This window comes from Leuciscus leuciscus (genome assembly GCF_965113295.1).
Source record: "Leuciscus leuciscus genome assembly, chromosome: 10".
Lineage (NCBI taxonomy): Eukaryota > Metazoa > Chordata > Actinopteri > Cypriniformes > Leuciscidae > Leuciscus > Leuciscus leuciscus.
Window position 1 is genome coordinate 39377171 of NC_138734.1, and position 27706 is coordinate 39404876.

The following is a 27706-nucleotide window of genomic DNA, read 5'->3' on the forward strand; positions in this document are numbered from 1 at the left end:
AGAGAGACCATCAGTGTGCAATTCATTATATAATTTATTATATTATTAAAATGACCATGTCGGAGTGCATTTAATTTTGTTTCCCATCTAGCCTTTGCAAAATGATTTACCCACCTTTGGAAACCCAGACCACTCAAATCAGTTTAAGCACATGTCAAGAATTATGACAACTTCTTTAAAACAGTGATTAAACGTGGACACGACAACCTCATCTGGAATATTTTACCTTTTGACCACTGACCTATAGAGGGCAGCAATGCACTAACTGTACCAGCGCGCTACATGAGCGCGAGCCGCGAGGAAGAGCTTCTCATATGTTTTGCTGTAGAAAAGTATGAATATCCTCCCGTCAGCCAGACTTCTTGCAATAAAATGCCGTTAATAGTGATGTGTGGATACCCGTGCAGTGGTAAAACCCGACGAGCCCATGAACTGAGAGAATACTTCACCCAAAATACAGAAAGACAGGTTCATATAGTCGGAGATGAAGTTCTAGGGATTGACAAGAGCTCTGTATATGCAGGTGAGAAGCTTAAAACCTCATGATGCGTCCAGTTTAACAACCATGTATTACCGTGTGTGTGTGTGTGTGTGTGTGTGTGTGTGTGTGTGTGTGTGTGTGTGTGTGTGTGTGTGTGTGTGTGTGTGTGTGTGTGTGTGTGTGTGTGTGTTAGGACAATACTGAAGCCAAAGGTCTATCTAACTGAGAAAACAAAACACTTACACCAGTTTAAAATGGTTTGCTGGTCTTATAAGCAGTGTTGGGTAAGTTAAGTTGATTACTGTACTAATTACTCTCTCTAAAAACTAGTTTATTGGATTACTAATTACTTTCTGAATCCCATATCAACCTCGACCAGTTTAACAATGAACACGAAACTGCACTTTTGATTCTTTCACATAAACAATATGAAATTGCATAAATTATTCTTGAACTGACAAAAGTGTGTAAAATACGTTTTAGCATTACGTTTTGATGTTAAATCCACTAATGTTTTGTATAGAATTGTTCTAACGTCTATACAGTATTTAATGCAATTACATTTTTCATTAAATTACAGGAAAAAATTAAGAGTAATCCCTCTTACTTCACTTTTTCCAAGGGAAAAGTTGTTTAATTACAGTAATTAGATTACCTAATTAATTACACCCAACACTGCTTATAGGATTTTGTCAAACTTTGCATTTGTGTCTTGCTTTCAAATCTTTGTAAGTGATCTGAATATAATAACTGACACAATAATGCGATATCTTTGCCTACAGACTCACAGAAAGAGAAGAGTTTGAGAGGATCACTGAGAGCTGAAGTGGAGAGGTGACTCATTTATGGCTCATATAATATCATAATAATATATGCAAAAGAGACTCAAACATAACAATGATCAATGGCAAACAAACATGGATGTTCAAAAGGAGAGAATCTAATTTAATCCATTTGCCAAATTCTCATAATTGTAATGTCCATGAATTCATGTTTTTTTTTTTTTTTGGGACAATATTTGTAAAATTGTCACAAAAAAAAAAAAAATGGATTAAACATATTTTATTATCGATTCGAAAAGATTTTGATCCTCTTTTGTTATACAAATAGAAATCATTCAGTAAAAGTTCCAATGTTCTAATTAATATGAAAATTTGAACAAAGTCCTAAATGTAGGTTTGGGAGTAGCCTAATAATTCAGTCCTGTCAATCATAGTCACAAGTGTGTATAAGCAGCAATCATAAACTTGTCATATGCAAATACAGTTTGGTTTTTAAGTGGGAACGATCACATGCTATAGAACAATTAAGATAAAACAGCACGTCACATGCGGCTCCTGTTGGAAGCAATTTTACACCAATAATTATAATTATTAAATAAATTATATACTTATATTTAAAAAGTTCACTTGTATAATTATAACCGTACACTAATTGTAATTATACACTTGCATTATCAGAGTACTGTGACTTTGATTTAAAAGATTTCTCCGTGCTTCTCTCTCTTTGTAAACAGGAAAGTCAATCGAGACGACATTGTGATTCTTGATTCCTTGAATTATATTAAAGGTAAATCAATGTTTGTTCTGTTATAATGAATACATCTGCACCATTGCTACTCATATAATGTTAGGCGTTTAAATGTACCTTTAGAAGTTATCGATAACATTCATTAAAGTGTTATATTAAATGCCACACAAACTCTTCAACAGCTGGTGTTGCATCATGTGACACTCTTATGATTTCAGTCTGGCATATGATTGAGAATTAATTGTGTTTTAATTCCAGGCTACAGATATGAGCTGTTCTGTCTAATCAAACACACACAAACTCCCCATTGCTTGGTATGTAAGCTCTTATGACTTCTATATTATCTATATTTGTGTATGTCGTGCACATAATGCTATATAACCCCTGCAGATGTACTGTTTGACGTCAGCTGACGTGAGCTCAGAGTGGAATAAGGGCAGAGAGGCTGATTCTCAGTACACGCAGGAAATGTAAGCATATGTTTCGTCTCAGTTTGGTTCTATTAATTATGTGTTTCTGGCATAAGATATACACTACCGTTTAGGGTCAGTAAGTCCATATTAACTGATTTTAATAGATCAAAAGTTGCAGTAAGGACATTTATAATGTTACCAAAGTTTTCCATTTCAAATAAATGCTGTTCTTTTGAACTTTCTATTCATCAAAGAATCCTGAAAAATCACAGTTTGCACACAAAAAAAAACAACTCTTTTCAACATTGAGAATAATAAGAAAAAAAGCTGAAAATTCAGCTTTGCATTTAAATTACATCTGTAAAATGTTTTTATATTGTAATATTTAACAATATTTCTTCTGTTTTACTGTATTTTCCATCAAATAAATGCAGCCTTGTTGAGCATAAGAGACTTTAAAAAACATTACAAAATTTTTAAAATGGTAGTTGATGATGTTCTAAAATAAAGATGCTTAATATATTATCTTCATCATTACCAATCTTTTCCATTTTTTTTTTTAAACAACAGTCTTGATGGACTAATACAGCGTTTTGAAGCCCCCGACTCAAGGAATAGATGGGATAGTCCACTCTTTACTATTCAGCAAGAAGACTCACTTCCATTTGAAGCCATCTGCGATGCGCTCTTTAAAAGAAAAGCACCAGCACCTAATCAGTCCACACAGAGCGTAAGATCACTAATAATGCATTATGATGTGCTTTTGATCGCCCATGAATGGACATTAGAACCTGTTTCCTTTTCTGTGTTTTTACAGCAACCGCTCTCATCCACAAACTTTCTGTACGAGTTGGACAAAGTTACTCAAGATGCCTTAATGGTACGATTTTCATCTCCTTCAGGTGTTCTGATATAAAAATAGAAAGCTTTCAGAGTCATTCTTTCTGTTTCAGTGCCTACAGGTGAGCGTTTATATTGCTTTTGCGTAGCAAGACCGTCAGTATCAATAGAATGTGTCGTCACACGGGTTGTTTTGTGTCCCAGGCTGTTCTTGAGTCACAGAAGACCAGCGTCCCTGGAGATCTCATTTCCATTCCTGGAGCTACGGAAAAGATATCCTTTATTCTTGCATGTTTTGCATTTCTCTATCTTTGAATTTCTTTCTATTAGGTGTATCATATGTACCGGCAAGACCGGTACCAGTAAGTACTTTTTTTAAACAGCGTTTCTAAAGTACCGAGTACTGTGTATATTCGGTACACGCTAATAGATGCTGTTTTCAAACACTCTCATTAGTTTTTGTTTGATTGCTCTCTGAGCATCAAAGGTTTCTATTTACAACTTTTTTTTTTACAAGCATTGGTTGGGCATTGTAGCCAATCACAAGCATATCTGTTGAGTGTGTGAACGCAAAGGCCTATCAGAGGTGCTGGACAGTAATTTAGTCTGATCACACTTAAAGGCATTTATTGTGTACTTAATGCTTGCAAAACCTTTCAGTTCCCTTGCAACTTTTGAAACCCCGAGAAACTTTGTGTTCGAACGCAAAACATTTTGCAAGTGAATGCAAAGTTTCTTGGGGAAACGTAAAACATTTGGTGTGCGAACGCAGTTTCTCAGGGGTGAACAAAAAACATTTTGCGAGCAAACGCAAAGTTTCTCGGGCAAATGCTAAAATTTTGCGAGATAATTCAATGTTTCTCAGGGAAACCCAAAACATTTTGCGAGCGAATGCAGAGTTTTCTTGGGGAAGCGCAAACATTTTGCGAGCAAACGCAAAGTTTCTCGGGGAAATGCTAAAATTTTGCGAGCGAATTCAATGTTTCTCGGGGAAACCCAAAACATTTTGCGAGCAAACGCAAAGTTTTCTTGGGGAAGCGCAAACATTTGGTGTGCGAACGCAGTTTCTCAGGGGTGAACGCAAAACATTTTGCGAGCAAATTCAATGTTTCTCAGGGAAACCCAAAACATTTTGCGAGCGAATGCAACGTTTTCTTGGGGAAGCGCAAATATTTTGCGAGCAAACGCAAAGTTTCTCGGGGAAATGCTCAAATTTTGCGAGCGAATTCAATGTTTCTCGGGGAAACCCAAAACATTTTGCGAGCGAATGCAAAGTTTTCTTGGGGAAATGCTAAAATTTTGCGAGCAAACGCAAAGTTTCTCGGGGAAATGCTAACATTTTGCGAGATAATTCAATGTTTCTCAGGGAAACCCAAAACATTTTGCGAGCGAATGCAAAGTTTTCTTAGGGAAGCGCAAACATTTTGCGAGCAAACGCAAAGTTTTCTTGGGGAAGCGCAAACATTTGGTGTGCGAACGCAGTTTCTCAGGGGTGAACGCAAAACATTTTGCGAGCAAATTCAATGTTTCTCAGGGAAACCCAAAACATTTTGCGAGCGAATGCAACGTTTTCTTGGGGAAGCGCAAATATTTTGCGAGCAAACGCAAAGTTTCTCGGGGAAATGCTCAAATTTTGCGAGCGAATTCAATGTTTCTCGGGGAAACCCAAAACATTTTGCGAGCGAATGCAAAGTTTTCTTGGGGAAATGCTAAAATTTTGCGAGCAAACGCAAAGTTTCTCGGGGAAATGCTAACATTTTGCGAGATAATTCAATGTTTCTCGGGGAAACCCAAAACATTTTGCGAGCGAATGCAAAGTTTTCTTAGGGAAGCGCAAACATTTTGCGAGCAAACGCAAAGTTTTCTTGGGGAAATGCTAAAATTTTGCGAGCGTATTCAATGTTTCTCGGGGAAACCCAAAACATTTTGTAAGCGAATGCAAAGTTTTCTTGGGGAAGCGCAAACATTTTGCGAGCAAACGCAAAGTTTTCTTGGGGAAATGCTAAAATTTTGCGAGCGAATTCAATGTTTCTCGGGGAAACCCAAAACATTTTGTGATCGAATGCAAAGTTTTCTTGGGGAAGCGCAAACATTTTGCGAGCAAACGCAATTTTGTGAGCAAACTAAAAATTTCTCTGGCGTGAGAATGCAAAAGCTTTCATTGTTTTTTTTTTTGTTTTTTTTTTCTCATCTCATATTTTTTCCACCCCTATGTCCCTTTAGAGGCTCCATAGCTTTTGCTCAGATTTTTTTGGGGGTGAAATGTAATGTTGTCTTGCTTTGCTGAGCCACCCATCATAGCTATTTGATGTTTCTCACTGTGACAACACAGAAATGTCCTACCATAAAACGGTCAAAGCATTAGAACCGATTACAACATGAAACCAAGATCAAGCCTGGACTTTTCGACTTATGCTCGATTGAATCTTGCTGACAGAATGTTGATCCGTTTAATGCCAACTGAAGATGTGTTGTAGTTATAAACAGGACCTATGTGCATGTGATGAATACACAAACATCAAAGAATGTCATTTCTTTCTGACGCAATTGCAGTTCGGTGGCTGTCCATAACAGCTTTAGTGTTTAGTTTAGACACGTAGAGAGACGGACCAGTGCTGGCTGCCCTTTGAAATAATACTGAATTCAAATGGGATTCATTAGAAGTTCATTTATACTCGTTCTTTGTTGTCTCGCTACTAAGTCCACTGGTTAGTTGAGTTTTCCAATCACATCCACTGTTGAGTCACATGAGTTTTGTTGAGCATTGAGGGATTTATTTGGAAAATGAGGTTCCTTCCATCATGGTTTGTGCATCGTTGTATAAATATGATCCGCCTCAATTGAGCGCATACGTTTTTTTTGTGTGCATTTGTAGAATTTAAGTGCATCTCTCCGTTTCCATTGTTTTGTTTTTTCGTGCAATATTCCAAAATGCATAAACATAGGTGGATGGCAACAGCTAATGTTAAAAACAGTTTGATATTTTTTGTGAAAACCTGACTCCCCCCCCCCCCCCCCCCCCCCCCTCAGGATTCTTTGATAAATAGAAAGCATTTATTTGATGCATTTTATTTAGTCAGTTTTGATCAATTTTAATGCCTGGTTCAGATTACGCGATTTTTTTTGTCTGTTACGATAGTCACTGTGTCAGATTACACGATTTTGACTCCTAAAAATCTTGTCATGTAGTGGACAAGTAACATGTCTGACTACACGTTGTTTTCTGACCAGTCATCGCGAGCCGTCTCACACGCTCATTCACTCGCACATATACACGCTCACTCACATAGCCTGCACACACACACACACACACGCACGCACGCACTCACTCGCGAACACACACTCTCACTCTCCCTCACTCACTCACTCACTCACTCACTCGCGCGCCGTCGTCGTGGAGGACCGTTAAAAAATTAAACATGCTAGTCTTTTTGTCGTGAAGCATCGCCGATTTTCATAGTAGGTTGTCGCCCACTATGACACACTATACGAGATGAAACGATCGAATCTTGCGTCCCGACGCCCGTTGTCGTTTGCGAATCCCCACGACACCCTGCGTCAAACGGATCGTGCCAAAATCGGGCTAAAATCGTGTAATCTGAACCAGGCATAAATGCATCCTTGCTGAATAAAAGTACATTCTTTCCAAAACAATAACACTGCAGTGTTATTAATGCGTTCCTTCTCATCGATATGAAACTCTTTTATTTATTTATTTGCAATTGCAATGTACTTTATGGTAACAGCCCAGTTTTCTTAACTTGTCCAATACATGGAACTCACGAGAAGTCTTAACATGGTGGAGCTGAGGAAACTCAGACGCCAGTTCATCAGTTACACCAAGATGCATCCAACAGAGAACATTGGACAGATTGCCAATATGTTTGTGCAGTATCTTAATAAGAGTATGCACTAACAGGTGTTTTTTAAATTGTAATTCTTAAGGTCATATTTATTGTTTTCAAGTTGCATTTTAAGAATGTTTTGAGTGCAATAAATGTTCAACTCTTCCAATGTCGTTCTGTATTCATTGGTGTGTTAATACAAATCATTAAAGAGTAGAGGTCTGGTCAGAACAAACTGGACAGTTTCAGGACTAAGAAAAATATTCTGAATATTAATTTAAAGTTGCGCAGTGAGAAAATTGGAGGAAATATCACAAGCCGGATTTGAACTCCTATCACCTAACAACCCAACATATCACCTATCCGGTTCACTGCAGTGCTTTCTTTCCGAGATTGTTCCTTTTTTCTCTTCAGTAACAGGGAACATGCTGGGAAACGTTCAGCTGCAGTCTGGATGTTTGTCTTCAGTGGTTCACCGACCTTGAAATGAGCGTAATGTTTGATTGAAGTCACCAATGCGTACATACAGATGTTTCCAGGCTTCAGACGTGGGCAGGCTAATGAAATGAACCATAAAACTCATTGAGACGCTGACTGTTAGTGTTTTTCATGCAAGTCTTCTGTTTATGCCTCTGGGCAAATGCAAGTGTTTGGAGAGCCATATTGACTCTTGTGTTAGGGATTCACTGGGGAAAACATGCCAGCTGTTTGTGTAAAATTATAATCTGGTATAATATGATTTGAAGAAGACATGCACTCCAATAACTTCTGTCATGACCCCTCAGACTCTTTTGCATGGTGAAAATAGCAACATGTTGGTTATATTTTTATCAGTCTTTTTTTCACATTTTATGTTTGTGTAGTCCAGTCTTTTTTGGCACTAAGTCCACATTAACATTCACAATTTGGTTAGTTATTTGTTAAAAAAAAATGTCACTATGTGGATGATCCTTATGTGTTCTAAGTTGCAATTATAAACTCATAGCAAACTGTTCTTTACTGTACAGGAATATTAGTTGTAGGACATGAAGTGCAATTTAAAGAGGACCTATTATGTTTTTTTTACATTTCCAACTTTCTTCAGTGTGAAATGTTACTGCAAATATACAAAGCACAAAGTCCTCTCCAAAGGGATTCTCTATTATCAGTAAGAAGAGTTTCTGAACTGACTTGATTGTAGTCTTGAGTTTTCTTGCAGGAATCCTCTTTTAAATAATTCCCATCCAGGGCATAGGAGGCCTGGTTGAGTTACTCGCGGTTCTGATAAGAGGTGTGACATTTCCGAAACACTCTCAAAGTGGTTCTTTACAACCAGAGGTGGACAAAGTACACAACTTCCTTACTTAAGTGAAAGTACAGATACTACATGTCAAATATTAGAAGGCTAAGAGTTGTAAGGACCGATTTTTACTTAAGTAAAAGTACTTAAGTATCAAAAGTAAATGTCAATGCATTGTTTTATTATTGTTGCATTGTTGTATGCAACACTTACAGTACCTTATGCCTCTGCATCTATGCCTGCATGCCCTCATATCAATATCACATTTATTTCTAGAACACAGTTCCAGTCGTGGGATTTAATGTGAGATTGAATAAGTCACTCAATAACATCCACAATGGTTCCCTCAAATATTGCCCTATTTAAAGTTTTTTGGCTTTTAGTGTGAATATGTTAGCCTTATTGTTAACTATAAGCTAGTGTGCTCCAAAATGATGACAAAATTCGCATTTAGAAGACCAAGCCCAACGTTGAAAATGAAAATCAGGTTGATGTTAGAATCCAACGTCAGATTGGCGTTAATCTCCAACGTCGGACAGATAATCGGTTTGACGTCAACCCGACTTTCATTTCCAAGAATGTTGACGTCTATCTGACGTCCGGTTCTGACGTCAATCCGACTATCACCCCCTGACTGACGTTACTGTACTTTCTACTCAAGGACCTTGACAGAAATGTAGTGGAGTAAAAAGTACGATATTTGTGTTTCAAATGAAGTGAAGTTAAAGTAAAAAGTTTCCAGAAAAAAATAATACTCAAATAAAGTACAGATACTCAAAAAGTGTACTCAGTACGCAAGTAAATGTACTTCGTTACTGTCCACCTCTGTTCACAACACATTAGTCCAGCCGACCAATCAGAGCACATTGCGTTTTTCGGGAGGAGTGGCTTCACAGAGACAGGAACAAAACAGCATTACTGGCAGACTGGGAAGAGAGGTGCTGCAACAACATAAAATATGTGAAATATATATATATATATAACATTCAGGCTTGAAAACCTATTCTAGTATACCCCAAAAACAAAATTTAGACTTTGTAAAAGGGCCTATAGGTCCTCTAAATAGAAAAAAAGTACACTACAGTTCAAAAGTTTGAGGTTAGTAAGATTTTTTTATTCGGCAAGGACACAGTAATTTGATCAAAAGTAACTATAAAGATAACACTGATAGTAAAAATCATTTTCTTGTTTCTTTCAAATCAGCATATTAGAATGATTTCTGAAGGATCATGTGACTGAAAACTAGAGTAATGATGCTGAATATTCAACTTTGCCATCACAGGAATGAATAACATTTTAAAATATATAAAAAATAAAAGGTTTTAATTTGTACAACATTTTCAAAATTGAAGTTTTTACCGTATTTTTGATCAAATGAATGCAACCTTAGTGAGCATAAAAAAACTTCTTATAAAAGCAAATCTTACCAACCCAAACAATGGTAATGTATAGTTAAACTATTAAAATACAAAGTCTGAGTACTGAGCATATTTAGGTTTTCTTTACTCCTTTTCTGTAGGGATTTAATGGAACATTAATCCAAATTAAACAAAATCATCATTATGTAATCAACGGTTAAGTGAAATGCTGTACTGTATTAATTCATTATGAAACTTTACATAACATTCTATCATGAAATTGCTTCATCTTCCCACAATGAGGGCTGTTTTATATCTTAAAGCAGTTCAATGTTCACAGCTTAAACAGGTTTTATTAATTTATTTTAGGGTGATTTTAGTATAAACAAAGACTCCCTCTTTCAAAGAGACATACTGTAAAAGTTCATTTCCGGAGGAGGAATATTTAGATCTTTTAATCTGTTCAAGTTATTTTGAGGAAACCCACTGGCTAAGAGGGAAGTGAAAATTCTTCTCTCTTTAAACCTCATTAGTTCAATAATCGGGTTAGTTACCAGATATTGTGCTGTTTTATGTAAGAGGAAGCATAATTACTGAAAAGCTGTAAAATATCAGATCATTGGCTGTAACTTTGATGGCAAGCGTTGTTATGTGCTTCCACTTTCTGACCGCTGCTTATTGGAATAACTTTTATGCTACTGTACATATGTTGTAGTGCAACAAAATATTTTCATAAGAAAAATGGACATGCAAATCCAATGATCCCCAACCTCTCTCCAAGATATGCACAATAATATATACAAACATTTTCTTTCTTTATTTCAACCATATAGAATGCAGACAAAAATACAAGATTTATATTATTACATAAAAATGTATTAAAAGTATTAAAATGCTTTATATTTACACTGATTAAAGGTTTAAAACTGATTAAGCCGTCTACTGTTCTACTGTTTTATGAGTCCGTTTCACTGTTACGGCAGTGCCGACAAGCCTGTCCCAGTGACTAAAGAAAGGTGCAAAGTTGCTGCTGGGTTTCTGGTGATGCATGTCATGGGCCATCGCCCCTCCAAGAAGCCCAAAAGGAACCAGGTGGCTTGGAGAATATGGCAGGTCGTAGCCGATATGGTCTTCCACAGACATCCAAATGCTGAAAACAGTGATGGTCCACACGGTCAGAGGATGGCACTTGAGCAGGATGGGATCGAGGTTGCTCCAGAAGCCCACCGTCATCAGCTCCACGCCGCTCAGGTGCTGTGTGGACCAGGAGAACGGCGAGATGTAATCGTGATGGATGGCATGGATCAATCTGTACAGGTGAGGGTTTTTGTGGTGCACCATGTGCCAGAGGAAGTACTGGGCGTCGAAGACGAGCAAAACGCCCAACCCGCCCGAGAACAGCTCCCATACTGTCGGAGCAACCGCTGGAAGTGGAGGCGCGGGCATCACCACATTGGTGATCAACACAGCCGGTAGAACAAACACCAGATGATTGTACACCGCCGTCCCCAGAGTCCTCAGCATCATGCCGACGGTGGGACGCCGCTCCTTTTGGATCTTGTACTTGAAAAGAGGAGCTTTCTCTCCTAGGACGTCCAGGAGCGCGAAGGGGGCGCAGAAGATGAAGTAGCTGGAGAAGGCGAGCAGCACTGGGAAGAACGGAGACGAGACCTGGCTGTAGTGCTGGTAATACAGGTGGTCCCACAGGGGCTGGAGGAGACGCTTCGAAGCTGTGGAAGTTGGGAGTTGAAGAGCGACTTCACTGATGTTCCACATCGTGCTGCTGGATTGAGCAATGGCCAGTGAATGCTGATGGGGAACAACCCAGCCTTATTTATACGGCTGAGCCAGACTTGGAACTCCGGTAAATCCATGATAAGGTACTTTCTCTCAGCCGATACCCCCCCCCAACCGAACCGAAAGATCCCAAAATGTATGAACTAATGTTACGCAGGATTACTTCCTTCAATTCCTGGCACAAAAGAAAAGCTTTCTCAAATACACCAGTCTCTCCCTCTCTTTAAAGTCTGGGTTATTGATCTTTAAATAGATGTTTTAATGTAATTATTACTGAAACATAGCAAGGACCTTCTACTATCCAGAAGACGAAATCATAACAGTATCCACCGATCATCCAATCCAAAAGAATCAAGGGTGTAAAACTTTTGAACTGGGAGATTCGTTAATTATTCCTGAAGATCTTTTTCGTGAAATAGCTTATTCAGGGCAGTACTAAATAAAAAAACAAAGTGCAATTTTTATGATCCCTATCATATATTTTTTAATTATTCATATTTTGCAGATTCTGCAAGGGTTGTGTAAACTTATGATCAAATATATTCAGTGTTGAATTAAATATTTTGCATATCACATTCTCAATTAATAATAACAACAACAACCAGATGTTTTTTTTTAGTTTTTTTTTTACATAATTTTATTTTCATTGAAATCATAGAAAATGCACAGAAATATTTTGCAGTCCATAATTTGCTTATTCAACTACTACATTTTGGATACAAGTCTCCATAATTAGAATTTTAGTGCTTGCATTAAAAAAAAAATCAAAGTTTTCATGATTATTTGAGCATTATTTCAGATATTCGTAAGCAATCTAAAGCCAAAGGTGCGAGTACATTTATGTACATAATATGTTTATTTATTTCTACAAAAACTGCAAGAAAACAATTTTGTGAAATCATCTGAAATGTCTAAAAATGTAACATAAATGACTTGATTAAAGACCTGGCCATGAATCATCTGATTGGCTGAAAATTAGATCCTTTGGTATCATTATTCACTTTTTTTTCTTGCCACCGTTTTACGTAGGTTGGTGTATTTGTGCCGGTCATTCCTGTATAGAAAAATAAGATAGCAACAAAGGTTCATATGCAGTTCAGAGACAAAAACACGTTCATGATCAAGTCATGACTCATGTCCAATTCGTTTAGAGCACATGGGTCACCAACAGTTTACATTTGCTTTAAAGGGTCATATGATGCTATTTTAATTTTATTGGGTGAATATTGGGTGTAATATAATAGGTTAACATGCTTTAAATGTAAAAAAAATAAAATGTTTTTGACATACTGTACATTATTATAGCCCCTCTATTCCCAGTCTTTCTGAAACGTGCTGATTTCTACAAAGCCCTTACTTCTGAAAAGCTCAGAGTGCTCTGATTGGCCAAACACCTCAAGCATGTGTTTGAAATGTAACTATATTACAAGGCTTTAAGCAATTGTAAACACACAGTTGATAATGTCGTTGATTTTACCGGATGATCAAGCCGATCGACTGGAACCAACTTTGCAAGCGTTACTTGAGCAGAATGGTGGTAAGTAGACTTCGGTAGAGAAGCTGTTCACTGTAAACAAGCAAACTTCTGGGTTGTACTGCTCAAGAACAGCATTATAAATAAATCTTTACCGCTGATTCGTAATTTCATTCATTTTTCAGAAGGCTAAACTAAGTGGTTTTGTTTTTGCATCTCTGTGACATGACAACACTACACTTCACTGAAACCTCGCCTTCTCTCTTTGCGTATACTTTTGGCCAGGCATTATTCTAATATTTCACAATGTGACGTAGACGTTTGAGAAAGTAACATCTGGGCTTCGATCGAGGTGTTTTAGGCAGGTTTGGATCAGTGTTCTCTGTTAGATAGAATAAATCCTCCTTTGGGGGAGACTATGAGCTCTGTGACTTTACGGATCGTATACACACACTAAAAGAAAAGGGAAACATTAAAAAGCATCATACGACCCCTTTAAAAATTAACCATGTTCTAGGCTTGTCAACAACTATTAGTTCTAAGTTAATCACTGGCAAGTTGCAACATATGTAACAGTAGGTGGAAGGGAAATATTACAGTATGCTATATTTATATGACACATACCTGCTCATCTTAGCCTTGTTTCTACAGCCCTGTCCGCCCTCCCAGTGGCTTGTGAAGGCGCCTCTTGTCATCATACCTCCGCAACCAACACATGGCTTACCGTTGCCGTATGGCTAGAAGGAGAAAACACAACAAGAAGTCAAAAATCTTAAGTATATTATACACCAGTGGTTCTCAATTGTTGGGTAGAGACCCAAAAAATGGGCCACAGTTGTAGACAGCAGGGAAAAAAGTATAATTTCTGCATAGAAAAATAAGAGAAAAGCAATAGATAATATACAGTGGAATTTTGTTGAACAGTTAGTTTAGTTATGACGTCAACGGACATGTGTCTAGACAATCTCTACAATATTAAGGTGCAAATTCATTCTCCAAAATGATGAGAAAAATACTACAATGAAAATTGCTTTGACAGCGAGCTGAATGAAACGCCCACTTTTCTAGATCCAATAAATTTCCAGTGAAAAAAAACAAAAACAAGCCACGCCCTCTATTTTTCCAATTCAATATTCCGTTTCACTCGCAAAATACGTCACAAAACTGAAGTAAAGTCGGTCACAACTTCTGGTTCACGCTGACTTTAAAAGCAGGATAAACAGTTTGTGCCGATCTATTCGTTTTACTTTCATGAAAACACCTAAATTCAACACATTTAAAGCCAAAATGACTAATTTTCCTAATAATTTAGCCTATTGTTGGTTCCAAGCAATTCATGGTAATATTAATAGATTTCTAAAGACATTTTAGTACAGTGTCATCATCTGATGCCCAATGGAAAATCTAGATGAGACTCATTGTTTTGAACCCATTCATCCTTTTAGAACAAATGTCGTGTTCTTGACAAAATGTGGGTCAAATCCTCTGTTGTAATATTTCCAAAAGCCAAAAGGTTTAAACGGGCAGCCTGCCTAGTTTGTCTCTAATTTCGACGTAATATTTAGGTTAGGGGGGATTGAGGTGAAAATAATCCTCATCCTGTCGGCATGACCTGCTGCTGACCTGCTCTTTGGCACAATAACCACAGATCATTCTGTTGGCCAGCTCCATCAGATGGTCCTGATCCTCATCATGGCAGGCATCACATGGGTACGCCCGACCACAGCATGGAAATCTGGCAGGAGAGACCATTAATGCAAGACGGCTCCTAAATACGAGCCAAGGGCATTTTATAGGTCAAACAAGAGGACCTGGCGGTACACAAAATTTTCTGCGACAGAATAAACCTCTTACAGACCCAGACGCTGTTGCCGATAGTTACCTTAGCCACCGGTGACTTTGTTTGAAATGCCTGCAGGCGCCTTTTTCAGGGAGGGGTTTCCCTTGCTGAACTGCAGGGTCTCTGTAGCGTCGAGTGTATTGAGCAGCTCCACCTGTAAAATAATTGTTTTATTTATATGCTGCTTTACGCTCAATGCAATTTACAAAGAGAGTCTGGAATCTCCTCAACCACAGGGCATCAGAAAACACACCAATTAACCAATAATTTGGGTCCGACCCCCCTAGATGAGACTTGGACCCTCCCAAAAGGGATGAAAATAATAGTTTGGGGGGTACTGAATTTTTTTTAATAAAATATAATGTTAGCCTATACAAAATTGTATGTATTTAAATGCAGTATTACCATCGCATACCAACTATTCAGGAAATAATCTAATGAAATACGATTTTTAAAACCCTCACTCCCCATTGGGCTGTACCATTTCTCTGGTACGTTCAGACTGTGTTCTTTGATATCACTTCACTAGCTGTCAAAACGTACCCACCGGGTACGGGCGCAGGCGTTGGTGTGTCAGTGAAAAATTAAGAGCATGTGGCTGAATCAACTTTAATCTCTGCCTATGGTTTTGACTGCCATGTATATCATCATGCGTTGTGCTTTGTGGTAAATGTTATGAGCAGCTCGTCATCTAAACAGGTTTTCAGAACTGTATATGGTGGGAATAAATACTGACGAACTGAAGCAAATGCACAGTGTAGGCTGCAAATGCTTGATATACGAATGGGTTTACAGGCGGTGGCCATACATTTGTCTAATATTGCACTGCCTTTGTGACATAGTGATAGCCAACCTTTGAAAAACATTGAGTAGCAAGATCGCTATGGTTTAACCGGAGGTCTCCCTTCCACTCAGCGACCACGACCATCGCTGTTGCTTAACTTAAAAACATTAGGCCTACAATCACACGCCGTAGCAGGAGTTCCATAGATATACTGACACGGGGAGAGGTTTAATGAGGCGATTTATCATTTTGTGCAATTTCATTCTTAATGTCTTAACAAGAGGGAATCTGCACTAATATTCAGGGATTTTTGCATATAGTGTGTAAGCCTATATAAAATGGAGAGTGACGTCACCAGTCGAAATAGCTGTACCCCCCGAAGCTCACGGTATAATTCCAACACTGTTTACAGGTACAGGTGTAGGAAAAAAATACTATGGTAGTCAATGGGGCCCAAGATCTGCTTGGTAACAAACATTCTTAAAAATATCTAAAGACATTTATACAGGTTTGGAACAACTTGAGAGCGAGTAAACAATGACACAATTTTTATTTTGGGGTGAACAATCCCTTTAACCTGGATAAGCTTTAGTGGAACACCAGGTGCCGGTGTTAAATAATCCCTTGCACGAGACTAATTCTTGACAGAATATCAAAGCATAAGAAACAAGAACTGTACAGAATCAGTGAGGATATAGGACAAGGTTCAGACCTGTCTGATTTCTGGTCTCTGGCTGAATGAAATGAAAGCGTGTCGCTTCCACAAAAATCCTGAGTTTGGTATGACAATGTTGGCAGTTTTGTTCCCAGTTTTGCCCATAGGTCAGATTCTAGAAAAGAAGAAAAAAAAAAGTTTGTTGTGTGAGAACTGCATTTATGTAAATAATTTATTATTAGTCCATTTTAATATACCATAAAAGCTGAATTATAATCATATCTGAATAATAATATAATCATTCTAATATGCTGATTTGGTGCTCAAGAAACATCCTCATTTTTTTTCAGGATTCTTTGAATCAATAGAAAGTTAAATAGAATTTATTTGAAAAATAAAAGTTTTGATCAGGGAAATGCATTCTTGCTGAATTAATTTATAAAAAACAACTTTTTACTAATTTATAAAAAATAAAAAAATCGTACTGCCTTCAAACTTTTGAACAGTAGTGTGTGTGTGTGTGTGAGAGAGTGTATATATATATAGGGCTGGGAATCGATAATTTTTTTTTAACTAATTAATTGCATAATTTGCCGTAATTAATTGCAATTAATTGCATTTTCCCCAAGCTTGTAATCATCAATATTTAAACTTAGAATCACCTAATTAAATTAAACAACACAGGAAAAAAAAGCAACAGAAAATAGCCCTATATTAAAATAATATTAAACATCAATATATCAATATATTATTCTTTTTCAATAATCAATCAACATAATCAATTTAACAGTATAATTTTTTTTTTTTTAACTAATTATCTAAATAAAATATAGTCCTACAAAGCTATTATTACCAGAGCATGTGATCAGAGCAGGTCATTTTACCATCGTTGCCAGCATGACTATACCAGCTCAGTAGGGCTATTGCAAACAGAAGTCTACTACTGAGACATTTCACGTTTATTTGAGTGGACTTTGCTTCTCCACTGCGTGATCGGTACATGATTGGAGCGTTTGGGCCGTTAACGACAGAGCAGAACACGCAGCGCAAACACAGAGCGGAACATTGAGCAGAGAGCGCAGCGCGCCGACACACACACACACACACACACACACACACACAGAATGGAGAACGCTATGGCAAGCCGTTTTAGCTTAAATTGTACCCAGCGTTACTCGTCATAAATGCATTTTTACTAGTAAGAATTCAATTAGAGAGCTCTACAATTCAATTCTTACTAGTAGCAATTACAATTAGAGAGCTCTACAAATGAATTTTTACTAGTCATATGTCTCCATTGACTTCCATTCATTTTTAATTACGGAGCTCTACAATTGAATTGTTACTAGTAAGAATTACAATTAGAGAGCTCTACAATTTAATTGTTACTAGTAAGAATTACAATTAGAGAGCTCTCTAATTGAATTTTTACAAGTAAAAATACGAATCAAAGATATGTATAATTGCAGAGCTCTGTAATTGAATTAAAGAGCTCTGCATTTGCATTCTTACTAGTAACAACTGAATTAGAGAGCTCTCCAATTGGAATTGTTACTAGTAATAATAGGACTAAAGAGCTCTGCAATTGCATTCTTACTAGTAACAATTCAATTGTAGAGCTCTCTAATTGTAATTCTTGTACAGCTCCTTAATTAAAAATTAATGGAAGTCAATGGAGACATATGACTAGTAAAAATTCATTTGTAGAGCTCTCTAATTGTAATTGCTACTAGTAAGAATTGAATTGTAGAGCTCTCTAATTGAATTCTTACTAGTAAAAATGCATTTATGACGAGTAACGCTGGGTTCAATTTAAGCTAAAACGGCTTGCCATAGAACGTGGCTCACACACGGAGCGGAAAAAACCCGCTCGTGAAACCTGATCGCAGAACACGGATGGGCGGCATGAAAGTCATTAAAACGAGGCAAAAAAAAAGAAAAAAAGAAAAGGTGTTGCGTTAATTGCGTTTTTTTTTTTTTTTACGTGTTAAACATCTCAAATTAATTGCAAAGATTAACGCGTTAATTCCCCCAGCCCTAATATATGTAAGACAGTAGTCAACAGTGGATCAAAAAAGTTAATCAAAGTTGTCCTAAGACAAGAACAGGTATTGTTCAAAATTCATATAACTTTGATGAAAGGTTTTGATCCACTTTAAATGTTGACTTCTGTGTGTATATATATATATATATATATATATATATAGGGTGAATTTAGGTAATCTCAATGGCAAAACGTATCCCAATCAACCTGAATGTTGAACCTGAATCTTTGCAGACCTGAATTGTGTCCTCCTTGTTGCAGTTAAGGCATCCAACACTGAACTCGGAGTCCTGCAGTACCAGGTCTACAGGCACAGCTGCTTTTAGGTCCATATAGCCCAAAACATCACTGTAGTGGTGCATCATAGTAGGTCTGAAGGTCACCCTGATTTCTGCTCCACATTTCTCACACTGAGCAGCACAGGTCAGACGCCCCGTCAGGGTCAGGTCGGCGTCCACTTTACACCTACAAAAAGCCAAACATGGATATTTTGCGCTCATGCCTGATGGCAGTTTGTGATCAATTGTAATAAGAAATAAGAGGCCATTGCTTGCACCTGGTATTGACATCAGACCTTGGCGATCATAAATGGACAGCTCTAAATATAGGTGTATTTCTCAACATTATACTTTTTGAGTATATTCAGGGCATGGTGGCGATGACACATACCAAGTATCATAATGATATGCTAATGAGTTTTTAAAAATACAGCATTTTACGACAAAATTCAAAATAGCATAAAATTCAAACTGAAAATAGCCATGGAATCGGAGAAAAAAATATTTTTGTTCCTAGCCCTTATGGTTCAAAAGTGAGTGCAAATTTAGACAGTTGGTGGCGCTAGAGGGAATGAGTTAGAGACTCCAAATTGGTTGTGATTAATGTCCAGACTGTCCATCATCTTTTTGCCAAATTTCATAATTTTCCCACAAGCGGTTCTACGGGCTGCCATAGACTCAAGAGCTGACAAACTTTACTTTCAGAATAATTTTTTTTTTCAGCTGATGAACGATAAAAACAATGACAGCCAATCAGAATCCGCCAGACTTTAAAGAGCTCGAGCATTTAAAGCAGCAGACGGCATAACTGCAGCATGCATAGAATAAAAAGAACAATATCGTCCTCTGGTGTGGACGCTTATTTAGTTATTGTTATAGTATATGTATATGTAATAGACCTTATGCGCCAGAGAAACGAGGGCGCCGCCATCTTTCTTTAGAATATTGTCTTTTAACTTCCATTTTGCTGTCGCTCTGTATATTTCTATGGCATTGCTGTCCAGGAGTAATTAGCTTTTGAAGTGGATTTACTTAATGTAAAGTTAAAGAAAGTTATCATGAGGACTGTAATGTTTAAAGCAGATGACTAAACAAATGTCAGTCGACCGGGAAGATTTTAAAACGAGCCGTTCATTAATAAACACACAAAATCGCTGTGAAAATACAGACCGGAAGTCAAAAGACAATGAGCGCAGCGCTGAAAAGGGGCGGGGCTACATAAGGTCTATACTGTAGTATAGTATAGTATATATATAGTATATATGGTGTGAACGGGCCTTAAATGCCCCTAAATATAAAATTCCAATAGAATTAGAACAATTATTAAAACTTTATAGTTGTCATCCTTAGTGTGAACGGGCCTTAAAACCTGGTGTAAACATCCGTCTCGACCACTTGTTGTGATAGGATCATTGAAGATGTAAATACCAGGTATAAAAAAAGGTTAGAGTTCTGATCTCTGATTAACATCTGAAAACTGAAATGAAATGTTTTAGTTTGGTTTGAAAAAGGATTGAAATTCACCTGTTGCACTTCAGGGACACTGAGATCCGACTGGCCGTCACAGTAGCTGTTTGTTCTCCCAGTATCAGACCCAGCAGTTTGATTTCAGTACCTCTTCGTCGATCTCTTGTTTTTATGTTCTCCACTTGGTGGCCGCCTTCCTCCCCATCAATACCAAGAGCAGTTTCATCCTCCTCATCCTCCTCAACTCCAGCTTCATCGTGTTCTTCCTCCTCCTCCTCCTCCCCTGAAGCCACTGTGAGTGACACTACACGCTCAGGAGTGTCCGATTTCTTGGATGTGTTCTTAAAAACTGTGACCTTGAGCTGCTCATAGGGAACAAACTGTATTCCAGCCCTCTCTAGGTCAACGTCTTTTTTCAACTGAGAAGAGAGATTTGAAAGGTATTAATACTAGAGATCTAGGTTGACCTGAGTCTGTTCACTGACAGTCTGATGCATAACTGGAAGACACTTCTCAGCTGTAATCTGATTGGCTGTTTTATATTCCCAGGCGAGTGCGAGTCTCACCTGTCTGGCCCCCTCAGTGAAGAGTTTCTCCATACTACGATCCAGCCAGCGCAAGTATGGCCTGAAGAGCAGCTCGACTCTACCCATCAGCTGATTAGTGGCATGTTTAGCCCTCAGCCATTCCTCGGAGGCCTTCTGCACATGTCTGCATTCACACACCATTAAACAAATAGTTGATATCAGTTTATATTTGTATGCACAGTGTGTGAAATATAAACAGTTCTTCTCACCTCCCCATAAGTGATTGTAATTCCTGGTCCTCAGGGACATCCACAGTGAAAACCTATGATACGTTAGCTTTTATTAGCAAAAAACATACATTTTAACATCAAAATTGAAAGATTTCAAAGACGCACACCTCTTGAGGGTAACTCTCAGGAAAGCTGACCATGATGTCCACTTCGTTAAGATCATATGGCTGCAAATAATAACAGACATTATCAGTGTAGCTTTATTATAATAATAATAATAATAATGTTCAGATAATGATAATGTTATAAACATTTCTATTTCAAATAAAAGCTGATCATTTCAACTTTATCAAAGAATCCTGAAAGAGCAGCACAACTGTTTTCAACATTGATAATAATAAGATAATCCCTGTTTCTTGAGCACCGAATAAGCATATTCGAATGATTTCTGAAGGATCATGTGACACTGAAGACTGGAGATGCAGAAAATTCAGCTTTGATCACAGGAATAAATCGCATTTTAAAATAAATTAAAATAGAAAAGTTACTTTAAATTTTAATAATATTTCACAAAATTACTGTTTTTATTAATTTTTTATAAATTAAATGCAGACTTCTTTCAATAACATAAAAAAAATATTACAGACTTTCCTGCGGACTTTAAAATGATTAGGCTACATAAAACACCTACATTGTTTGAAAGATTTATATGTATAAAAATCCATTTAGACTTATGTAACATTCAATAAGTCTGAATTAGTTATGCAAACAAGCGTAATACGAAAGTAATCCATTCTTAATCTTCTTTCGTTAAGTTTTGCACAATCAGCTGTATGATACCGATATTAAGGTTATACTTCAATACTTCAGTGTTCCCATATTCCCATTCTATTATACTAACTTGGACTTTGCCATTAGGCACATGGTTGCTCTTTGGTTCTGCTTCTCTTTATGCACGCTCTGTACTTTAAATTGCCCCTATTATGCTTTTTCGGATATTACGTTTCACGTAGTGTGTAACTGTTTGTGAATGTAAAAGGGCTGCAAAGTTTGCACTGTCGACATGTCGAGAAGATGCTGTTTTCTGCGCTGCGAAAGCAAATCCACTTTGCCTGCACTTCCAAAGGATGAGGACCAGAATTGATACAGTAAAACCAACCCAATCGTTACTGTTCGTATCACTGTGTATCAAGTGAAAATCAAATATGGTAATGGAAGTTTTGTATCCGTTACGCCCTGTAAGTGGCAGATCACAACTGACGAGGCCATCTGACCAATCAGAGCAGAGTAGTCTCTCGGAAAGGAGGGGTTTAGAGACTGAATCCTTTATCGAACTGTTTCTGACATTGTGAAAAGAGGTGATGCTGAAATGTATATTATGAGTAAATGAAAGTGTTTTTTGACCTTGGATGCATGTAAACCTATTGTAAGAGACCTCCGTAACAAAATTAGGAACCTTAAAATAGCATTATAGGGGCACTTTAATTAACTTTATGTTCTATACAATAAGTGTTTACCCAGTCAGGATCCGTGGCTTGAACCGTGACTCTGTAGTAGGTCAGCTTTCCATCTTCTCGCTCCTGCACGATGAGATTGTCTTTCGTAAATCTCTTCGTCAGCTGAGCGATCTCAGTGGCTCTCAGCTGCTTGCAGACTTCTTCGGTAAGATCAGCCAGTTTGACCTGCTCGTGACTTTTAGCTGGTCGTGGGGCTGGAGCGGAAGGCCTGAAGCTGCTCCTCTCTCTCGGGCCGTGAGGCTGGTCCTTCACGGGCGGAAACTGCTGTGGATGCAAGAAGCGACACTGATCCTCCATTGCACAAAACCCAGACAGGAAGTAGCGGCAGGGACGCCTCGGTCTCTCCTGCTTCACAGGAGCACTTTTGTGGCCGGATGGAGGCGGATGCTTCTTTGTACTAGATTGGCTGTTTTCGCTCGACTGCTGTTGTTTGTCTGATGCGTGACCATCCACGGTTCCTTCTTTCCCCTTGTGAGCCGTACCATTCTCTCCTTCTTTCAATGGACCTGCAGCTCTCTGATGAAGAAAGCGGCACCTTTTCCCGTAATAGCATTGCCTGCCCTGAGAGTAAAAACGGCACAGTTGCTGCACCTGACTGGCCTTCTGTGAAGTCTCCTTACTGCTAATCTCAGTATCGTGGCTTGAGTCGTCCTTTTCCGTTTCAACCGACACAGAAGGGGCTGGTTCATCCTCAGGAACCAATGACTGTGAAACATAAATAAAACAAAATTAAAAGGCACACTATGCAAGATTTGTACCTTAAAGTCCCCTGTGAACCGGAAGTTGAAAACGACTCTTCTCCAGTGTTGTGACGTATTTCCAAGTGAAAGGGAATATTGAACAGAGGGCAGGGTTTTACTCTAGCGCTCCTCCTCTCCATCTCTCGCTCATCGCAGACTAACGGTTTGAGGGTTTGAGGCGAGTGGTTAAGCGTTTTCAACCCAAGCCGTCAAACTGACGTCATCAGAAAAGGAACGCCATTCCAGACCGGAAGTAACTTTTCAGATTTTGATTAAAGATTACCACGGCAAACAATTTTTTTCTGTGTATTAACTTGCACGGATTAATTGTTCACCACAAGACTAGTAATAATAATTATGCGCTAACAAAGTAAATAGGGTAAATTTTGATTTCATGTTTAATTTTGATGGTAAACAAACTTGTAGGAGGGCGAATCATCCCGATAGCAAAGCGGAGGGGGAGTTAATATAATAATGAGTGATTATAATCAAGGTATTAATCAATATTTTTCCTTCTAAATATCACATGAGTTGAATTACTTCTCTGGAGATTTTTATTTTGTTATTGAAGTTACCGGTGTGATTACTGAAATGTTCTTTTCATGTATTCTTTAATGTCTGTATTTGATATTTGAATGCAATAACAGTGCTTGCTCATTTAGCCGGCTTCCAGAAATGAAATGGGGACTTGTTTTGTGTTTGAGAAAGGTCTTCAACGTGTTTAAACATACTGGGGTCATTGAAGTCTATAGTTTAAGGGACCATTTCTCAGTTTAAAGCCTATATTTTCCATTTAGACTAAAATGTCCTATCCTGAGAGAAAGAACTTGTTATCTTGATGTTTTGAGACGAGACTCCTGTTTATAGTTAGAGCCTGGCCAAATCCAACCTTGGAAAAGCTGTGTGTCTGTGTGTGTGTTTGTCTTCTTGCTTACAGGTTAAGGAACCACTGGCATTGTTGGAGATTGACTGTTGAGTTGTTGTTCGAGACATAGAGAAATCTGCGACCTGGAAGGCCACGACGTGCCTAACTTCAGGGTCCGAGTGTCAGCTGCATAATCTATGGAGATATGCTTCAGTCTATCTGTATATGTGTTGAAAATTACTGTGTTTATCTATTTCTTAGCCAATCAGAATCATTCAACCTGTAAGCAATGACGTAGCTTAGACCTTGGAAATGGTATAACTGCTGTGATCTTTGTAACTGTAAGCGGGGCGGCCTACGAACTCCTGTGTGAGTCTTGAAGCTGAACTTCTGCTCATGAAACTGCAAACTATCTTCAGTAAAACTTTTCTTCAATTTTTTATAATTCTGACTCCCGGTCTTCTTTCAAACATCTGGTCCTTGGGTCCTAAACTGTTAACCACTAACATAGAAGTGGCGTCCCGACAAATCTCGCGAGAATCACGACTTGCTTTACGGCACGACGTCACATACATCAACAACATATGAAGCCGCCTCTATGGAAGACACTAGCACGCATTTCAGACGTGAATCATGGCAGAGTCGACGAAGAAAGCGCGGTCGGAAGAGACGGCTCTGCGTGAGTGGTATTTACTGCAGTAACGTTAAATACAAGTACTCCACAGCGACTCTAGGGGTCGCTGTTTGAGAAAACGGAAACTGCATAGTGTGCCTTTAAAATATCTTTTATATGACAACAAAGATATAACTGAACTGCAGATTTAGATGCGTGATACAGCATTTTTTTTTTTTTCAAGTTGTGATCCTAACTGAGTATAAATTAAATAAATCTTTAAACCATGTTTCCACAATAATAAGTAGTTAATGACCAAATGACATGATTCGATAATTCTGGTAAAATAGAGTTCAGCCAATAAATGCCAATTAGAGTAAACAGAAAGGTATTTTGTAATCATTCAACATTTCAGCCAATTGGCTCCTTCGAACAGTTCATTAAGTGAACTGGTTATACTGATTCAATAGTTCTTTTACAATGCTCTAGACCAGGGGTTCTCGACTCTGGCCCTCAAGGTCCACTGTCCTGCAGAGCTTAGCTCCAACCCTAATCAAACACACGTGAGGTGAAAAATGTCCCGAAGCAGATTTCGCTCATGTTGGTCATGTGAATTTGCTGCGTTGATCAACAGAAAATTGCTTGGTTTGAAAGTGGCTTCTAGTAGCGGTTCATGCATTGCAAATTTGACAAGTCACTCTTTTATGTCCATGTAATTTTTCTGATGTGACCGCACCTTTAGCACTGCTCTGCAATTTTTCAGAGGCGAAAGCTAGTCATTTCAATAGGAATCTATGCTATTGGAATTTCACGGGACCATCGACAATAGTAGACAATTAACATATCTAATAAAGCCTTATGTATGTGCATTTGTTATGGGCACTTTTGTAACACTGCTTCATTAAACTTCTAAACATTTACGAATCTTTTGATTCAATCAATGCATAATACTTATGCATCTATAATACAAAAAGGAGAATATTTAATAGCTTCTAATTGACCTAATTTGCCAATCCCTGCCTAATAACACCCAAAACAAGCATTAGCAAAACAAAAAGAACATAAATTTTACAAAACCTTCACATTTAACCCTATAAAGCCTATATTGTATCGTATCATATTTGATATGTGATTTTCAAAGGCCTCTAAATTATTAACATGATATACTAAAAGGCCTTTTTTTCTTTTTAGTAATAAAAAAGGTCTTTTAGTATAATTCTATAAAAATATCTAGTAAAAATATCCACCTTCAGGTCGTGGTACACGTCTTTTTGCTGTGAAATCTTTGATACATTTTTTTTAAAGTAAATGTACGAATAAGTTTCATATTGTTAGTTATATTTCCATATGACCATTTACCGGACTGAAGCAATTTAGGTTTACTATACATAAATATCATGACAAATCATGTTAAAATGTGAGTAGCAAATATGATGCATCAGGCCTTTGAGGAATGTTTTTTTATATATATATATATATATCTATGAATCATAATTGAATTGAATTTTATTTTTTGACATCCACAATTAAAACTACAGAGCTCTAATCATAAAACTAAGCATTTAAATATCATCTTACTAAGACATGTTATTGGGAGATAATAGAGTGACAAACTGATATTTATGTGCATTTTATGTAAGTAGTCTGCTATACTTATAACTAATTTACATTAAAAGCTATCAGAATTTCATCTAACTTTTAGGCCATATAAATAAGCATCAAATTGTCAATTTCTGCTCAGTTTGGGCCTCTGAATGAGTGTCCCTCCTCCTCCTCCTCCTCCTCCTCCTCCTCCTCCTCCTCCTCCAGTATGAGCTACAAATTCTCTTATATGGACCATAAAAGCCTGATGTGTCAAATATTATTCAAAACATAAAATACATATGCAAACTTTTTAAGATATCGTAAAAAAAAAACTCTCTGTATATATACAAAAACTCTCTGTAAATATATACTCTCTGTACACAAATATATACACATACACATACACACACACACATATATACATATACATACATATATATACAAACATATGTCCAACAGGTTCAATGACCTGTTCCATTTAAATATATATACAGGGTTAATGGTACTACGTAAATAACATTTAATAGATTACATTTGCATTTGCAGATTACATTAAACATTTGCAATAGGTTTGTAAAAGGTGTAATTACATGTTTGGGCAGAGTTTTCGGTGAATTTACACCGTTTTGACCAGCAAGTGCCGCAAGAGGTTGTGTTTTGAGCCGAGTGCTTCGAAACACTGAATCATTTAGCGAATCAACTGGTTCATTTTAATTCAAAATTTCGCAAAGCTTATTTCTCCTATCACTAATGTTCATGTTGATACTGATTTACACTTTTATTATCTGTGTTAATTATGTTTTATTAATACAAAGTTGATATTCAAAATGAACCTATTCATCTGATTCTTTGAAAAGATTCCATTTACGATTCATTTACCGAGGAATCGAACACTGCTAACACGCACTTCGGAATCAGGAAGTGCTGCTAAACTTAAAGTTTGGCTGTTAAAAATACCATGTTGTTTCGGATTACTCATGTTGGCGATACTGTCATTATTTATAGCACTGGTCAAAATGACTGGTGGACATTTGTCGTGAATGTTACCCAACAGATTTGCCACTAACCTGCACCACACCCGCACTTTCTGACTCCATTGAATCGGATACCACCTTGTAGTCAATATAAACTGTCCCAATCCCTCAGTGTTTATTGCTGTCGCTCTGTGTCGTTTACGTTTACGTTAGCATAAACACATGAGTTTCTAAGATTAAGAGGCATGTGTTAGATGAAACAAAAATGAAACAAAACGTTATCTTCCTCCAGGGGACGCTTTGCTGGCTCAAAAAATATAACCGTCCATTGATGCGCATTAAAATCTCAAGACATTTTTTTGCATTACTGGAGATATTTTCACACTAAAAAGCCTAATCGTTTGAATCTGTTTACTGGTACCTGAAATAATAGCATTGCTAAATTAAAAATCTGCTCCAGCAATGATTTGTAAAAGACGATTTAGTATGTAATCAAGAGCAACTGTGATTCGTCCAAACTGACCAGCGCGGAAGAAAGTAACATGTACCACGTGACACCCTCATCTACTTC

General features: G+C 37.6%; 3 protein-coding genes across 7 annotated transcripts; 1 reads left to right on the plus strand and 2 right to left on the minus strand.

Annotated features, from left to right (window-relative positions):
* Positions 1–271: 271 nt before the first annotated feature.
* kti12 (KTI12 chromatin associated homolog) lies at positions 272–7274 on the plus strand. 4 transcript variants are annotated; one of them, XR_014209366.1, is made up of 10 exons: positions 272–523; positions 1264–1315; positions 1998–2050; positions 2270–2325; positions 2402–2481; positions 2995–3154; positions 3242–3304; positions 3469–4663; positions 4958–5081; positions 5251–7125. XR_014209366.1 is itself a non-coding variant. In XM_082182623.1 (9 exons), the coding sequence occupies exons 1-9, from the start codon at positions 283–285 to the stop codon at positions 7178–7180; spliced, it is 918 nt and encodes a 305-aa protein (XP_082038749.1). In that variant the 5' UTR covers positions 272–282; the 3' UTR covers positions 7181–7274. The 4 variants fall into 4 exon arrangements, 1 of the variants encoding a protein (XP_082038749.1); XR_014209365.1 differs by having other exon boundaries at positions 3469–5081; XR_014209367.1 differs by lacking the exon at positions 4958–5081.
* Positions 7275–7425: 151 nt separating this feature from the next.
* Positions 7426–12028, minus strand: ch25hl1.1 (cholesterol 25-hydroxylase like 1, tandem duplicate 1). Its single transcript, XM_082182621.1, has one exon. It carries the CDS (start codon positions 11520–11522, stop codon positions 10686–10688), a length of 837 nt encoding a protein of 278 aa, XP_082038747.1. The 5' UTR covers positions 11523–12028; the 3' UTR covers positions 7426–10685.
* Positions 12029–12196: 168 nt separating this feature from the next.
* On the minus strand, positions 12197–27395 carry LOC309508005 (uncharacterized protein). 2 transcript variants are annotated; one of them, XM_082182512.1, is made up of 13 exons: positions 27229–27395; positions 25825–25851; positions 22360–23064; positions 21010–21069; positions 20882–20934; positions 20652–20796; positions 20143–20504; positions 18577–18805; positions 16354–16471; positions 14900–15011; positions 14641–14752; positions 13642–13754; positions 12197–12597 (listed from the first exon to the last, which is right to left on the minus strand). In XM_082182512.1, exons 1-13 carry the CDS (start codon positions 27256–27258, stop codon positions 12537–12539), a joined length of 2127 nt encoding a protein of 708 aa, XP_082038638.1. In that variant the 5' UTR covers positions 27259–27395; the 3' UTR covers positions 12197–12536. The 2 variants fall into 2 exon arrangements, with proteins under 2 accessions (XP_082038638.1, XP_082038639.1); XM_082182513.1 differs by lacking the exon at positions 25825–25851 and having other exon boundaries at positions 12198–12597.
* Positions 27396–27706: the final 311 nt, after the last annotated feature.